Source organism: Artibeus jamaicensis, unplaced genomic scaffold (assembly GCF_021234435.1).
Source record: "Artibeus jamaicensis isolate MK-2021 breed Jamaican fruit bat unplaced genomic scaffold, CSHL_Jam_final scaffold_847, whole genome shotgun sequence".
Taxonomy (NCBI): Eukaryota; Metazoa; Chordata; class Mammalia; order Chiroptera; family Phyllostomidae; genus Artibeus; species Artibeus jamaicensis.
Genome location: NW_026522057.1, coordinates 4,544,029 through 4,561,035, shown reverse-complemented (window position 1 = coordinate 4,561,035; position 17,007 = coordinate 4,544,029). Strand labels below are relative to the sequence as shown.

Here is a 17,007-nt window from a genome sequence, read left to right as displayed (position 1 = left end):
TAGCACTTCCTGGCTATGTGATCTGAGCTTATCTCTTCTCATCTATAAAATGGGTTGTGGTGAAGATTGAATGAGATCATTCGAATTCATGTAGAACAGTTTGTGGGGTAGTGATAGAAAAGTGTGAGTTACTCTCAGGTTCTACCGCACTGTGCCACCGCCCCTATGCCCCATGAGAAACACGCAGGTGTGGCCCTGGACTTGAGTGCCTGGCCCCTGGCCGGGCTAGTCTGCATCTCTCCTTGTCCCTGAGGCTCCTTGGAGCTGCTCACCCCAACACTGTTCTTTCTGCTCGGGCACACATAGCTGCTGTGCCCTCTGCTGTCTCGCTGTACCTGAGTGAAGCCCTTTGTCTTCCCGGGGGTCACATAATGCTGGGGCCTCAGGGGACACCTGGAACTAGAAGAACTCTTAGGGACCATCTTGTCCAAACTCCTCATTTTATATTTGAGGAAACTAAGGCCAAAAGGAGGGGACTGGCCTGCCCATTGGAAAAGTGATTTGGCTGTTGACTGATTAAAAAGACACTGACATCTATGTTGTTTTTTATTTATAAACAAATTGACATAAAATAAGTCCAGATAGCAGCAGGGCAGCAGTGCTGCTGACCTGTTTATGAAGGAAGCATGTGGATGGTGGCCTGGGTGCAGCCAGACTCCAGCCTGGAGAACCTTTCCTCCCACCCACTTAGGGCCTTCTTGTCCTAAAATCATTGGTGAAACCTTCTGCTGCAGCAGTTCTGGCCACGGCAGGAAGCTGTGCTGAGGACAGTGCAGGACAGGGCACTCGCACTCCCGCAGACCAGGCTGGGGCTGCAAAGGGCCTGGTAAAGGGAGAGAGGGCAAGGCAACAAGGACCCTTCCTCTCTGCACTGAGTAAAGTGGTCAAGGCTTTACGGGTCTGCCCATCCCCAAAACAAAGTGCCCCGGGGCCATGTCCTTTGTGAAGGGGCCATGCCTCTCTGGACCAGGGCAGGGCAGTCTCTCTCCTCCTGAAGCCTCAGGTCTGCAGTGAGAGGAGTATGAACTGAAGGGCTTGCCCCAGTGCCAGAAGCAATAAATTAGCAATAAGAAAAGATCTTTTTAAAAAAGGTAGAGGTCTGCACCATGAGTTTAAAGTCTGGGGGTCTTGTAGGAGAAGGCAGGAGCTGTGGGCCAACGGTGCCACAGCAGGTTCAGCAGATGGTAAGGGAAATGGGCACAAGGGTCAATTCAGGGCCCCTTCTTCTGAAGCTCAGGGGTTGGCTCCTTCTGCCATAACATGGTAGCTGTTCAGTCTAAACTTTTGGTGAGAGGCCAGCTGCGCTTGGGAAATAAATAGAGGGACCTCAGAACAGAGGCAGGGCAGAGGGAAGAGCAGTGCCAGCCCTGGGCCCCACGATCCCCCACCTCAGCCCTTCATGGAAGGGCACGTCATGGCAGGAGGGCAGCAGTGGGGTCTCCACACAGCCTCCTGCAGTCCTGAGGTGGCCCTGAAACACAGTGAGGCACCGGGAGTGGGCTGCTGGTCCTGCTTCCTGGGAGAAGACCATCGGCCCCACCTGCTCCCCACTCAGGTGTCTGCGCGGTGCTTCCTGTTCAGAACTTGCCCTGCTTCAGCCGGTCAATGTGGTAGCAGAGCTTGAGCGCGGGCCCCAGCTTCAGACCCATGTACTTCATCATCATGTCACTGCGCAGCAGGAGCAGTGCCTTGCCGTCAATCTCCTGCGGGCGGGGGTGGGGGAGGAGGTGCCATCAGAGGCCTGGTTGGTCTGATGACCCCAGGGAAGTACCAGCCCCATGGAGTCCAGGGAACCTGCTGTGATACTAAAGCCTATCTGGTCTTCCACCTTCTGTCTCCAACCATCCCTCCCTGCAAAATCTACTGCTGAGCCCAACCAGCTAAGCTGTTCACATGTCTGCGCCAATTTTCTTCCTTTACTGAGACCCTCCCAAACCTCTGGGATCCAGCTCTGTTCCATCTCGTCCAGGAAGCTATCTCAGGTGGGGTTCTGGTCACTTCTCAGAGCCTGTGTTTGCACAGATTGACCCTCACCTGTTATTCTGGGAGTCCTTCTCCTTCCTGCGCGGCAGGAACCTTCTGTGTGAGCCACACACAAGGCAGGCACTTACCGAGCAGCTGAGACCTTCAGGCCTGAGCTGAGAGCACCCTCTACACCCACCTGGCGTGAGTGGTATAAATGACCAACAAAAGGTGGCAGATGTCTTCTGAGTGCCCGAGGGGCAGAACAGTACCAAGTGACGGGTGACGGGGAAATGGCTTTGAGCCCCAAATCAGAAGTATGGTCAATGCAGGGGGGGGGGGTCAGGAGTAGACCCTGGCCACAGGGCCAAATGGTCTCTTGAATAGGTGTTTGAGGGGCTAGTAGAAGATGAAGGGACTGATGAGGATGGAGAGTTGGGGGCCACTTGCCAAGGGGTTCTTTAACTTGGGCTGTGGCCCCTTATTCCTGGGCCAAGGCAGGCAGATGGGGGAGCAAGGACAAGAGGGGGGCCTGACACTGAGCCCAGAGGGTGTATGTTTACCCCGTAGGAATGTGGCTGAATCAGACCCTACACTAGAGGAGTAAGCTGAACTCAGTGCCCAGTGAAGACTCTTTGAGACCCCAGACTCTAAGTTTGTGTAATCTCCTGTGCTTGGTTTCAAGGGACCTGAAACAAAAACACAGTCCATGCCCTTAGGAGTCTACAAGTTGCAGAAGCAATACTCCCAGCAAGCATGAGAGATCAGGCAGGGGCACTTACGTGTTTACGAAAAAGGTCAGCATGGAGTCCGAGCTGAGGATCAGCTTCCCGAACAAACTGCATCACATCCTCGACTGTCCATGAGGAGGGGTCCCTGCCACTCAGTCGAGGGGCATCCCGGCTTTCCAGGTATCGGTCTGACCCTGTAAAACAGAAGGATACCTGCCATTACGGGTGGGGACGGATTTGAACTCCCCGCCACTCTCCTTGGCACGTCCCGCAAGCCTCTGTGGGTGAGGCTAACAGTCTTGCCAGAGCAGAGGAACCAGAGCAGGCAGAAACAGTGGAGGGCTTTCTACAAAGCGTTTAAGGGGCTGAGTCTTAGGTCAAATATTTGTCCTCTAAGGGTAGATCTATTTTGCAAATTGTCAGAAGGAATTTAACATTGAGGCTGTGATTCATTTTGGACTTGAGTCTGGGTAACAATGAGGTCAACGTGGTTACTTGGGTTCAGTGTCGGCCTTGGCTCTGGGGACCATTAGAGAGACCCTGGGAACTGGGCAAGAGTAGAGCCCAATCCCTGGGGTCTAGGGAGAAAAAAGCAGTGGATAACACCCTGACTCTTCCAAAGACTGGGGATTAGATGACCTCACTATAGCCTAAAGCTCAGAGGCAGAAAAACAGTTTGGCTTTGGCTACCAGAAGGGTCAACATTAATTTAGTGCTCTGCTTAGAGCTTTTATCTCAATCATGGTTGGAATCCAGCTCCTCCCATTTCCCCTGATGGATGTGGGATCTCTGTATTCTGATCACCACCTGCCACAGGTCTCTGGCATGTCTCCCTTCCATTTCTCTTTTCTTCAGCAAACTCCAACTTTGCTAAGCAAGAGATGGCTTTAAGGACCAGCTCCTTTATGAAACTTTTCTGTTCTAATATTGAAATGCTTGGTCTCACAAAGCATTTCATGTATCTTCTAGGTACAGCTAAATCTCTACACACTTTTCCCCTATCACCTTAATAATATATTCTCCTTAAAGCTGTCAAAGCACCCTTTAACAAGTAATTGGACTGTGTCACTCCCTAAAAACTCAATGCAATGGCTCCTACTGTACCAGATATGAAATCTCAACTCCTTGGTCTTAAAAAAAAAGTCATTTGAGTAGCACAGTATTTTTGGTATGTTCTATATTTAGATATTTATTTGGTGTCTTAAATTTGTTTCATTGTGGCATATTACACATAAAGGGGACAACTTCTGAGGGCAGAACTTTTTGGATATTGACATTTATGTATTCCTGTTTCACCGCTATCCAGATCAAGATACAGATGCTGTGCCCCTTGCCAGTCAATGCCTCTCCCCCTAATGGTGGCCTCTGCTCTGACTCTTTCCCATTGTCAGTCAGTGTGCTTGTTCTTGAACTTCAGGACCCTTGACTCATAGTATGCACACTTTTGTATCTGGCTCTGTTAACTCATCATTGTGTCTGGGAGAGTCATCCCTGTTGGAGAACACAGAAATAGGTTTTTTTCCTAAAAAAATTTATTTAAAAAGACCATCTTTAACCAATTAAAAAGAGAAAAACATACCTAAGTTTTCTTCTAGTATTTTTTATGGTTTTGGGTCTAACATTTAAGTCTTTGAATCATTTTGAACTTATTCTTGTGTGTGGTATAAGAAGATAAGAGTTTCATTTTTCTGCATGGATCTGTCCAATTTTCCCAACACCATTTACTGAAATAACTATCTTTAGCTCATTGTATGTGCTTGCTTCCTCTGTCAAATATTAATTGACTATGAAGGTGTGGGTTTGTTTCTGGACTCTATTCTATTCCACTGCTCTGTGTGTCTGTTTTTATGCCAGCACCATGCTGTTTTGATCACTATGGCCTTTTTAGTAGAGTTTGATATCAGGTAGCATGACTCCTCCAAACTTGTTCTTTCTCAGGATCACTGTTGCTTTGTGGGGACTTTTGTGGTTCCATATACATTTTAAAAATATTTGCTCTAGTTCTGTGAAATATGTCATTAGAATCTTTAAAGGAATTGTGTTGAATCTGTAGATTGCTTTGAGTAGTATGGACATTTTAATGATGCTAATTGCTCCTATCCATGAACATGGTATATGCATCCACTTATTTGTATCTTCTTCAAGTTTTTTCTTCAGTGTCTTGTAATTTTCCAAGTACCGGTGTTTTATATCTTTGGTTAGGTTTATTCCCAGGTATTTTATTCTTTTTAAAGTATTTGTGAATGGGATTGTTTTCTTAATTTCCCTCTGTGTTACTTCATTATTGACATATAAAAATGCAACTGATTTCTGGATATTAATTTTATATACTGCTACTTTGCTGAATTCATTTATAAGTTCTAATAGTTTCTTGGTGGAATATTTGGGGTTCTCTATGTACAGTATCATGTCATCTGCACATAATGACAGTTTTACTTCTTCCTTTCCAATTTGGATGCCTTTTATTTCTTCTTCTTGTCTGATTGCTGTGACTAGGACTTCTACTACTATGTAACATAAGAGGTGAAAGTGGACATCCCTGTCTTGTTCCCAATCTTAAGGGGATTACTTGTAGTTTTTGCCCATTGAGTATGATGCTGGCAGTGGGTTTGTTACACATGGCCTTTATTATTTTAGGTATATTTTAATTCTACTTTGCGTAGAGTTTTTATCATAAATGGGTGCTGGGTTTTATCAAATGCTTTTTCTACATCTATTGATATGATCATGTGGTTTTTATCCTTCATTTTGTTTATGTGGTGAATCATGTTTATTGACTCATGAATGTTGTACCAACCTTACATTCCCAGAATAAATCCCACTTGATCATTGTGTATGATTTTTTTGATTCATTGCTGTATTGGTTTGCTAGTATTCTGTTGAGGATTTTAGCATCTATGTTCATCAGGGATACTGGCCTGTAACTTTCTTTCTTTGTGGTGTCTTTATCTGCTTTTGGAATTAGGACAATGCTGGCCTTGTAAAAAATAAGTTTGGGAGTTTTCCATCCTCTTGAACTTTATGAGAAGAAGAGATGTTAGTTCTTCTTGTAATGTTTCACAGGTAAAATTCACCTGTGAAGCTTTTGTTTGTTGGGAATTTTTTGATTACTGCTTCAGTTTCACTTGGTGTTATCTGTCTACTCAGCTTCTCTGATTCTCCCTGAGCTAGTTTGAGAAGATTGCATGTTTCTACAAATTTGTCCATTTCATCCAGGTTGTCCAGTTTGTTAGCATGTAGTTGTTCATAATATTTTCTTACAATCCTTTTTATTTCTTTGATGTCAGTTATAATTTCTCCTTTTTTCATTTCTGATTTATTTATTTGGGTCCTTTCTTTTTCTTAATGAGTCTGGTTAAAGGTTCGTCAATCTTGTTTATGTTTTCAAAGAACCAGCTCTTGGATTCACTGATCTTTTGTGTCATTTTTTTCAGACTCTATTTATTTTTGCTCTGATCTTTATTATTTCCTTCCTTCTACTCACTTTGGTCTTTGTTTATTGTTCCTTTTCAAATTCTTTAAGTGTGAAGTTTGAGTGTTTATTTGAGCTTTTTCTTATTTTTTGAGATAGGCCTGTAATGCTATGAATTTCCCTCTTAGGATTGCTTTTCCAGTGTCCCACAGATTTAGGATTGTTGTCCTCATTTTCATTTGTTTCAAGGTATCTTTTGATTTCTTTCTTGATCTAACTGTTGACCCATTCATTGTTTAATAACATGTTATTTAGCTTCCATGTATTTGCATGTTTTTCAGTGTTCTTGTGACTGACTTCTAGTTTCATAGCATGGTGGTCAGAGAAGATGCTTGACATACTAATTTTCTTAAATTTACTGAGACTTGTTTTGTGTTCTGACACAAAAATGTCTATCCTAAAAAATGTTCCATGTGCACTTGAAAAGTATGTATATTCTGTTGCTTTAGGATGAAATGCTCTGAAGATACAAATGAAATCCATTTGATCTAGTGTGTCATTTAAGGCCGCTGTCTCCTTGTTGATTTTGTCTGGAAGATCTATGCATCGAAGTCAACAGAGTGTTAAAATCCCCAAATGCGACTGTTTTCTGTCCATCTCTCCCTTTATGTTCACCCAGATTTGCTTTACATATTTAGGTGCTCCTACGTTGGGTGTGTAAACATTTACTAGGGTTATATCCTCTTGTTGGATTGTTCCCTTTATCATTATGTATTGTCCTTTGTCTCTTACTACAGTAAAGAACAGATGGAGGTGCTGGGAGAGTGGTTCACCCAGCTCTGAGAGAGCAGGGAAGCTCCACGCACCTTCCTCCTACCTTTCTTCTGCATCTCTTCCACCTGGCTGTTCTGGAGCTGGATCCTTTCACAGAAAACTAGTAATCTAGTAAGTAAACAGTTTTTCAGAGTTCTGTGAGCCACTCTAGCAAATTAATTAAATCTAAGGAGGGGATGGTGGTAATCTCCAACTTATGTAGTTGGTTAGAAGTACAGAAGACTTCTAACAATGGAGTCTTTCGACTGGCTTCTGAAGGAGTGGGGGTGGGTCAGCAGTCTGGTGGGCCTGAGCCCTTAATCTGTAGCAGGATGGATGTTATCTCCGGGTAGTGTCAGAACTGAGCTAAACTGCAGGACACCCCACTGGCGTGTGGAGAACCCACAGGTCAGGTTTCAGAAGTGCAGTAGTGTTGAACAGAGTACTGAAAGTAGGGGACACACAGGAGGAGTTTTCAGTCCCCAGCACACAAAAGAGTGCCCCATCTGCCACAGATGTTCAAATACATTTGTTAAATGAACGAATGATCAATTACTTGTGTATTTTTCTGTTTCTCCTGCTAGACTGTGTCTGTCTTCAGATAGGGACCTTGTCTTGTTCATATCTGTATTCTCACCACCCAGGGAATGCCCAGTCGTATACTAAGTGGCAGATCTGGAATACACCTGTGAGAATAGAAGGAGCCTACTCTTTATTTACCTCTTGCAAAGGCTAAAGAGGCTAAAGGCTAAAAATATCTTCTCATTTTTCTACATTCTGGGTCCCAGGTCTAAAAGTTAAAGCTTAGTTTGCTTGGCCTAGCCCCTGCTCCCTGTATTAGAGACTCTAGCAATTATTTATGAAGCTTGTGGCTGGGCACTGAACAGACCAGGGGAGAGGTATGCCAGAGCAAGCAGAGGTGATTAGAGCCACAGAAATTCCAATGGCTTTTTAGAGGTGGTAGGAGAGAGGAAGTTGGAGAGGGCTCTGTGTGAGCCAGGCAGTTCTTCAAAGTCCACTGTGATGCTAAGACAGAAAGCAAGTGCAGAGATTATGGAGGGCAGAGAGAAGATATACAACTGAGTGTCCTTCTTGGACCATCTTAGCTAATTCCTCTACCCAGGGGAGCTAGGAATCTCACAGGCACACATACACACAGAGTATTATATATAATGTATATAATGGTGTTAAATAAAAATATACACATATATAAATCTACATATATAATACTATTAATATGTTATGTGTTTGTCAGCCTATTCCCCTTAGAAAGCATACTCCACTGAGATGAAGACATCTGAACAAAGACCCTGAGGCAGAAGAATGATGGGCATGTTTAAGGTTTAGCAGGGAGGCCAACGTGCCAGAGCAGAGTGAATGAGTAGAAGTGGTAGGAAATAGCATCTGGAAGGTGTGTACATGTGTGATGGGCCAGGGAGAGTCTCTCTCGTATGCCACTGAGAGACCACTGGCTTTTCTGAGTGTGCAGGTTAGTTTTGAGCACAGGAGTGACATGAACCGATTTACAATGAAAAGGACAGCTCTCATGGTCTGTGTTGATAACAGACGTTAGGGGGCAAGGACAGAAGTGAGGGAGAGCAGTTGTAAATGAGTCTCCTAAGACGGTCCAGACAAAGAGGTGACTGTGGCATGCACCAACGGGTAGTGGTGAATGTGGAGAACAGCAGTCTGATATATGAACATTATAAAGAACCCCTACAATTATCAGCTCATTTGACCCTTAAAATAACTCTTGAAGGAATTACCATCATCTTCACTTTAAAGATGAGAGAACTGAGGCCCAGAGAAGTGAACTGACTGGCCCAGGACCACACAGGCAGGGAGGAGATGAGTCGTTGCCCCGTCTCTGTCTTTTCCTGTGCTCATTTTCCAGACAGACTGGATCAGGATTCTTTCCCTCCACTCAGTGGGTACAGGAGTGGTCACTCTTCAAGAAAGGGATCATGTCTTAGTGTGAGAATGACTAAGGCAGGTGAGGTGCCCCTGCAGAGGCCAAACTAACAGACAGATGCCCAATCATCCTGGAGAGTGAAATAAGAGGGGATAGACTCAGCATCCATTCCATGCTGCGAGAGAAACAGTTTTAGGGCCAACCGAATAGAATCCTTTCATAGCCTTATTAGGTTCTTCAGGGTCAGAAGAGATGACCATGACCTGGCCAACAGACTCAATGTATTCCAAAGGAAGAGTGGAGATGCCTGGGGGACAACAGTGCCCTGTGAGGCATTCCTAAGCAGCCTTGGAGAAGGTCACAGTAACAGTAACACCCTCATACCTGGGGAATGAGTTAGTTTCCAAAACGATCCCACATCCCTGCTTCCAACTGATCCTTTTAACACTCCTGTGGAAAGACCAGGGGGGTATCACCATCTCCATTTTGCATATGAGGAACGTGCAGACGTGTGAGGTGAGATGACTTACCCAAGTCTCAAGAGGGGAATCAACTCTCAGTTCTACCTCTACTTCAGAGCTTCTCATACTCCATTTTGCTGTCTCACTGGGGTCAGGGTCGAGGTCGGGGCCTCCCGGACTTCTTCCCCAGTCAGCCTTCCTGAAAACTCTCTCTCTCCTGAAGTCCTTCTTTCCACTGCAGGCCTTGCTAATAGAGCCTTCTTATTGTTTCACATCCCACACATTTCTGGGCTGGGAGAGGCCGTAGTGAGGGTATGGGGGTGGCATGCTCCTGTCTCCCAATGGCTGCTTTTAGACCATCTTCTTATGAAAGCTCATGTTCTTCAGAGGCCAAACATGTACTTTACCATCTGCCCTTCCTGATCATTGTTGTCTATAAATCTCTGGGTTTCTACCTGTTGTTAAATGAAGCCTTTTTAAAATTACTTAGCTCACTACCTTCTATTCCACCCCAATTCCTGCCATAATCCTCAGAGGCAATCTATTCAACTTCCTGGCCTCCACTGGTACTTTCACATCTACTCTACTTCAAATACCTACTGCCAAGTTTACCACCTGGTTCTTGCTATCATTGGGAACAAATTCATTTCACAATTTTAAACATCCCATTTTCTGACCCAACCTCCTGTCTTTCCAACTGTCTTGTGACTTATGTCCATTATAACCATTATATGACAAGATCATGAGCACATCAATCTTACAATTTTCCCCAACCTCCAGACTTCTCTCAGCCTTGCTTCTTCCCTACCCGCCCCAGATCCAGTGTTGATCTAAACTCTTCTCTCTCCAGCTGCATCAATTCCTTTACATGCTCCCTCACTGCCTGCACCCAGGCCTTTATCACTTGTGGTCTGGCCCATGCTAGTAACCTCTAACGGGTCTCTCCAGTCTTGTCCTTCCTCACATCCATCCTCCACATGGTAGTAAATGATCTATTGAAAGCACAAACCATGTTAGGTCTTGCCTCTAATTAAAAGCCTTCAAAAACTTTGCATTGCCCATAAGATCGACTTTAAGCTCTTTAACATGGCACTTAAGGTCCTCTATGGCATAACCCTGACCTTTCCAAACTTTTCTCTTTGACGCCTCAGTATTATCTTTGGTTTCAGCAATACTAAACCAAATATAGCTCCTGGTACACTTTGCTAGTTCTTTCCCTTCACCCTCGCTCATGCTGTACTCTCTTTCTGGAAAGCTCTCCCTCCCTATATTCTCTCCTGAGATTGCCATTCATATAGTCACTCTTTAAATCTCAGGACGTCACTTCCTCAAAGAAGCTTCCCTCGGATGCCAAGCTTGTGTTAGGTGTTCCTTCTTGTAGTTTTTATACTAACAGAGAATGTCTCTGTGACTTCACTCAAGATGTTGGTTTACAATGACCTGTTTAGGCATTTCTTCCACACTACTGTGAGCTCCTTGAGAACAAGAAGGACCAATTTTTGCATCCCCATGCCAAACACATAGGTGTTCAGATAAATAGCTAATGAATCAATCAATGAATCCTTTCCTGTCCCTTTGGCTCTAGGTCTTAGTTTCCATTATTCTCAAGCCAATCTCAGAGAGTTTCAGTTGCCTCTCAGGTGCCTAGCAGACCCCAGTCCAATCAGCAAGCAGAGGGCAAGAGAGCTAGGTCCTTTCTGGACTCCCAGACCTTAGGAAAGATGGGGAGAAGGGAAGAGTGAGGGAGGGCGGGAGCTCCAGAACTCCAGTAAGCTTACCCCTGGAGCACAGCCTACGCACAGCTGAGGCAGTGCTCAGTGGGAGGCCACAGGACTGAAGCAAAGGCCGGTACCCAGAGGTTCGAAGATTTTGGGAGGTGCTGACAAGGTTGGTAGGATTCAAGGTGGAGTCCATTGAGTCTGAGTGTGGCTCCAAGGACCGGGCCAGACTATTCCCCAGGACAAAGGTTTCACCTGAAAAACAGTAATACCAGGGTTAGAGAAGGGACTAATCTCAAGGGACTGTGGGAGTGCTGGCTCCCAGGTACCTGTTCGGGTGGAGCAAGAGGCAGCAAAATATTAAGTCCCAGGCTGAGTCTTAGGAGGTCTGTGTGCCAGTCATGGCTCTGGCTCTCACTCGGTGGCCTGAGTCAAGCCTAGTGCCACTCTCTGGACTCGGATCTCCCTAGAGACACTTTCTCTTAGACTAGATGGTCTTTGAGGTTTCTTCTGTTCTAGATATCTTATGCTCTTTCTGGATAAGGAGAACTTTAAAAAAAAATTGGAAGAGGCTGCCTGCCTTACGCATGAGATGCTAGAGCAGAGAATAGGGTGTTGGAGAGGAGGTATGTGTGCTTATACAAGGGCACATTAGAAGCTGATTCTCAAACAGCAGGGCATCTCAGAAATGCTTCTTGATGTGTGACTAAAGGCCTGTCTGTCTGCAAAGGATCTGCTCTTATGTTCTTCCCTCCTTTCATATTTGCTTTGTTCTAGAGAAACATTCCAAGGATGCCAGATTATACAGTGGTGAGAATGTGGGCATGGAACCAGAATCTGGGTTAGAATTCGACTCTGTCACTCAGCAGGCAAAAAGCTTCCCTCAGAACCTCAGTTTCCTTATCTATAACAACGGAAGTCCCTTTCTTCTAAGGGGTTTGTAAATATCAAAAGGAAGTGGCTATGCAAGCCTTTGCAAAGGGAATCTCATCCTGACATTTCTACTGCCAGGCCACGGCCCAACACCAGGCAACAGCCCAACACCAGGCAACAGCCCCTAATCATTGCACTACAAAACATGAGCAGACTCTGTCTCATGACTGGGCTCTACACACACCAAAACATTTCCTTAGCCCTGGTCACAGCATTTGCTACTTATGGGGGGTGTGCTGTCTTGGGTACTGGACTTTATCAATGTCCTTTGTGGTTCTTCTTAGAGTTCAGGTGTTTAGATAATGCTTGGGGTTCATTCAGGGCCTCTGATAAACACTAAATTCAAGCACAGTGCCTGGCATTCAGTAAGACCTCTGTGGCAAGATGGCTTAGGACTTTAGAACTGCTTTCTGCTATTCACCTAAAATTTCTTAGTAACCATGGGTTTAAAGTCAAACCTAGCATGACACAGATTTCACTGTTATCTCAAGCAATGTAACTGATGAAGCCCTCCCATAGATATGATTCCAGAGAGGAGTCTCTGAGCCCCAAGATACCTAAATCATATCCACTCCCATTCTCAGGGGAGGTTCCAGATTCCTGCTTTCCCAGAGAGATGATTATATCATTGTCCTGCTTTGAGACAAGAACAGGAAACATGAGGCCAGGGTACTATGCCTCAGCTCCTGCCTTGCACTAGGTGTGTGACTCCGGGCAAGTTGGTTCTCTTGTCTGAGCACCAATTTCTTCATCTGTAAACTGGGAAAAAGCACCCTTTATCATGCTGAGAATGTCAGATGAGGAAATGAAGCGGGATGGACTTTACAAAGGTGGAGAGTTATTATTATTATTTCATTCTTCACTCATAGACTGGCAAACCTACGTTCTCTGAATGAGCTCAAGAAAAAGATGAAGTTGAGTTTCCGCATTTATCAGCAGGGAACCTTACCTTTCTAGTCTCCATTTTACTAAGTGAAGACTGGGGATAATACCGCCTGCCTCACAAGAGCCAACAGATGTGAAAAAGAATGATGACAACATGAAGCTCACCAAATGCTGATGCAATTCAGTGTCTTTTCCTCTCAGTGATGCTAAAAATGGTAACTGACATTCGGATTTTGAGTTGATGGGACTGAAAATCTGGACTGGTGGCACCTAGACTAGGCAAGGCCATTAAATCTTATCCTAATGAAATGCAGTGAAAAAATCATACCCTGGGCTCTGGTGGGGTCCTAGTCCACGTAGGGCGGATCCACAAGGCCCTGGCTGCCCTCACGAGGATAATGATAGGACAGAGACTGCAGTGTGTTCCAGCTGTGCTTCACAGGGCCCTGGGGGCCTCCAGGGGGGAGTCAAGGAACTAGAGCTCTGGGTCTCACTCCAGTTTCTATAAAAATGGCTCTGGTTTTAACTTTTATACACTCTCATATAATCTTACCTTTGCAAAAAAGGAGTTCTACTGTTAAAACAAGCCACACTTTGAGACTACTGGCCCAGGGATCAGAAATAGGGACTGGAGGACTAAGTTCTATTTCTAGAACAAGTATGAGTCAACAATCACTGCTTTTCCCCCCCAGGGATTCAGTTTGCCATTCTATAAAATAGAGATGAAAACCCTAACCTCATAAGGTGTATGTAAATTAAATTTGCTGTTGATGTGCTGGAGACATGAGAACAATCAATATGAAAGGCAGCTCATTCATTCATTCAACAAAAATGTGTCGCATACTCTGTTTGTGAGCGACTATGCTAGGTATGGGGTATGCAGAGATAAACAGACAGATAAGGACCTTGACCTTAATAATTTATTTTCAGTGAGTGGCAGATCTGAGTATCACATTGCAAGGCTGACCTTAAAAACTAGAGTTCCCAGTGGAGCATAATCAGAATGCTGGTGAGAGGCAAAGAAGAAAAACCTGGTAGTGCAGAATCTGGAAAAAGGTCAGTGGAGAAAAAACCCCTAAAGGCAGTCATGGGATAGGAAGAGGACTGGGTAGATCTGGCCTTTTGGAAGGCACAGAGTAGAACAGTGAGCAAGAGTTATAAGAAGCAGATTTCAGCTAAAAAGAGAGGCATTTTAGCAATCAGAAGTATCTAAAAGTAAAACTGGTTGCCAAAGGCGACAGCAACCAACTGTTAGGAGTATTTAAGCAGAGGCCAGCTGACCACCCTCGTCTGTTGGGATACACAGGAGGTCATCTCCACAGCACTTTCTACTTCTGAGATTTGAGGGACTGGATCAAATGAAGGATGAGGAACAGGATCAAAGGTTTGGGGCAAAGGACTGTAGAGAGAGACCATGGGCTACGGGAGTTGCCAGGGAAAGGAATTAAGAATGGAGTCAGAAGCAGGAATGGACAGCAAGAAATATGAACAACTACCAGGAAAATGTAACCTTATTCTGGGATGGGGTTTATTTTATTTAATTTAGGTATGGATATCAAGAGAAAGGAAAATCCCCAAATCTAGGAGGACTCAGAGTTCTGCAGAAATCTCCAACTAGTTTTCCTGCTTACTGTCTTGCTACATTCCAATCCATCCTCTCACACAGTACCCTGAGTGAGCTATCTAAAACACAAATTTGAATGTCACTTCCCTGGCTTGAAACATTTCAACGGGTCCTCACTGCCCAATGATATAGTTTAAAGTATGTAACATGGTCAATTAGACCTTCTTGTGTGGGCCTCTGCCTACCATTGCAGCCTCATCTCTCACATTATGTTATATTTTTTCTGGAAAGTCTTACCTGACACACCTGCTTTGAACTTTGAACTCTGAACTTGTCCTAGTTAAGTACTCATTACCATGAAATTAACTATTTGCTTATTTGTTTGTATTTTTTACTAGGCTGGAAACTCTGTGGGAGTCAGGACCTTGCCCTCTAGATTAAAGTGGGGTCTTCCGTTTCTAAATCAGAGCCTGGCATTGTGTAGTCAGTAGATACTGGGCTGACTGACTGACTAAATGATGGAATCAACAGTTTCAGTTAATTATGAACATTTGAGTCATCTTAAAACTCTGACAGTTCTGTGAGGAAACCTAGTGTAGGGATGAAGGAGCGTCCTAAGAGAATTCAGTTTTTATTTGGTTTTAATCACTGTGCATTTGGAGATTTGGAGAACAACTTTATAACTAGCTCAGAAGACCTGGATGGCAACTTGAAAGACAGACACAAGGAACCTATTGTCATGGGTAAAGTGAACTGCTTCCTCTAGCAGAGCGGAGCCCCAGCAATTCCAAAACAGCAGACCTAGAGTTAATGCTGGATGGATTTCAAGGGCTAGAATGAATGAATGTTCACTGGGACCAGCTAAATTAATGCTATTTACTGTCTAATACTGTCAGTTCTGTAGAAAGCCAGAAGGAGCTCCCTCTCAACCTTCACAGGGCTCCTGCTTGATGTAGAGAAGCAGAGCGCTGAAGGGATTCCGATCTGACACTGCCCCCACCCCAACCTCCTCCAGGAACCCTTTCCTGACGTCTTCTTTCGCCTTCTTGCTCACCACTCCTGACTGGGCCTGAGGACCTCCATGCTCTCACTACGCACATGTTTACCTTTATCTCCCTCTCTCAGTTGGGGCTCTTTCAGGGCAGGGATCATGTCTGTCTCATCTCTGTCTCCCCAGGTCAATATAGGATCTGGCAAAGAGTAAGTATCTGACAAATGTTTGAGGACTTCAACCAGAACAGTGGGCTGGATTCTTCAAAATGCCAATGTCATGTCATGTAGAAAAAAGGTTAGAAAATTGCTCTAGATAAAAGGAAACTAAAGAGATAGGACAAACTAAAGAGATAAATACAATGGATGACCCTTCACTGGACCTTGGATTAGGTTAAAAAAAATTTGTAAGAAGCAAAAAACAACTATAAAGAACATGATTGGCATAGGGAACATAGCAATAATATTGTAATACGTATTTATGGTGCGAGGTGGGCACTTGAAGTATCAGGGAGATAATTTTGTAAAGTATTTGACTGTCTAACCACTATGCTGTGTACTCGAAACTAATGCAAAATAATTATGAATGTATACTGTAATTTAAATTTTTTTCAAACAATTAAAAAAAATTAAATGTCTTACTGTAAAAAAAGGATATCATTGGGAGAACTGGGAAAATTGAACATGGTCTTTATCAGCTACCGCTGATCTTTGAACAATGCAGGGACTGGGGGCACCCATTACTCTACCCGTTCCCTGTCCCCCCCCACCCATGCCCCTGCACAGCTGAAAATCCACATTTAACTCTTGACCAGAAGAAGCCTTACTGATAACATAAACAGTCAATTAACACATATTTTATATGTTATATACATTATATATTTTATTCTTACAATAAAGTAAGCTAGAGAAAATAAAATGTTATTAAGAAAATCATAAGGAAGAAAAAAAGCACTTACAGTATTTTTTGAAAATAATCCACCTGTAAGTGAACCTGTGCAGTTCAAACCCATGTTGTTTCAAGGGTCAACAATGCTGGATTTTATTAATTTCTTGAGTGTTATGATAGTATTATGTTCCTTATTCTTAGGAGATATAAATAAAAGTATTTAAAGACCAAGCGTCTTATCTGCAGTTAACTCTCAAAAGGTTTAGTAAATAAACAAAAAACATACAGATATATATATATGTACGTACACTTGGAGAAACAGATAAATATTACAAAAAGTTAAATGCTAAATCTAGGTGAAGAGTACATGGTTGTTCACTGTACTATTTGTACAACTTTCCTATAGATTTGAAATTTTTCAAAATAAAATGTTGGAGACAAAACGTTAAGCCTTCACTTAGGTAAGGAAGCCTAATGAGGTATGTCAGTTAGGCGAAGACTCTACAAGGTGGACAGCATGCAAAGGAACCTGTAGGGAACAGGGATCCAGGAAGTACCTAGATAACAGAGGTGGCACTTTTGGCTGTGAACTAGCAGAAGAATGTAAGCAAGCAGGAGGGAGGGAGTGATAATCACCAGATCCAAAGGGCACCTTGGACAGTCCTAGTCCAGATCAAGTTCTTTGGCAGAGGTTTGGGTAACTAATCAGAAAAGTACAGGAAATGATAAATGATCGG

The 17,007-nt window shown here is 43.9% G+C and overlaps 1 protein-coding gene across 12 annotated transcripts in view; it reads right to left on the bottom strand.

Moving 5' to 3' along the window:
- Window positions 1–533: 533 nt before the first annotated feature.
- SCMH1 (Scm polycomb group protein homolog 1) overlaps window positions 534–17,007 on the bottom strand; it is a 143,537-nt gene continuing 127,063 nt past the window's right edge. For 9 of the 12 annotated variants that reach the window (XM_037149406.2, XM_037149408.2, XM_037149407.2 and 6 more), the window contains 4 exons: window positions 11,070–11,264; window positions 9,215–9,280; window positions 2,745–2,887; window positions 534–1,703 (listed from right to left, as the gene is read on the bottom strand). In XM_037149406.2, coding sequence (XP_037005301.2) covers window positions 1,578–1,703; window positions 2,745–2,887; window positions 9,215–9,280; window positions 11,070–11,264 — 530 coding nt within the window. In that variant the 3' untranslated portion in view covers window positions 534–1,577. Of the gene's footprint in view, window positions 1,704–2,744; window positions 2,888–9,214; window positions 9,281–11,069; window positions 11,265–17,007 lie in introns of those variants that run through there. The other 3 variants (XM_037149413.2, XM_053660460.1, XM_037149414.2) reach the window with 2 other exon arrangements.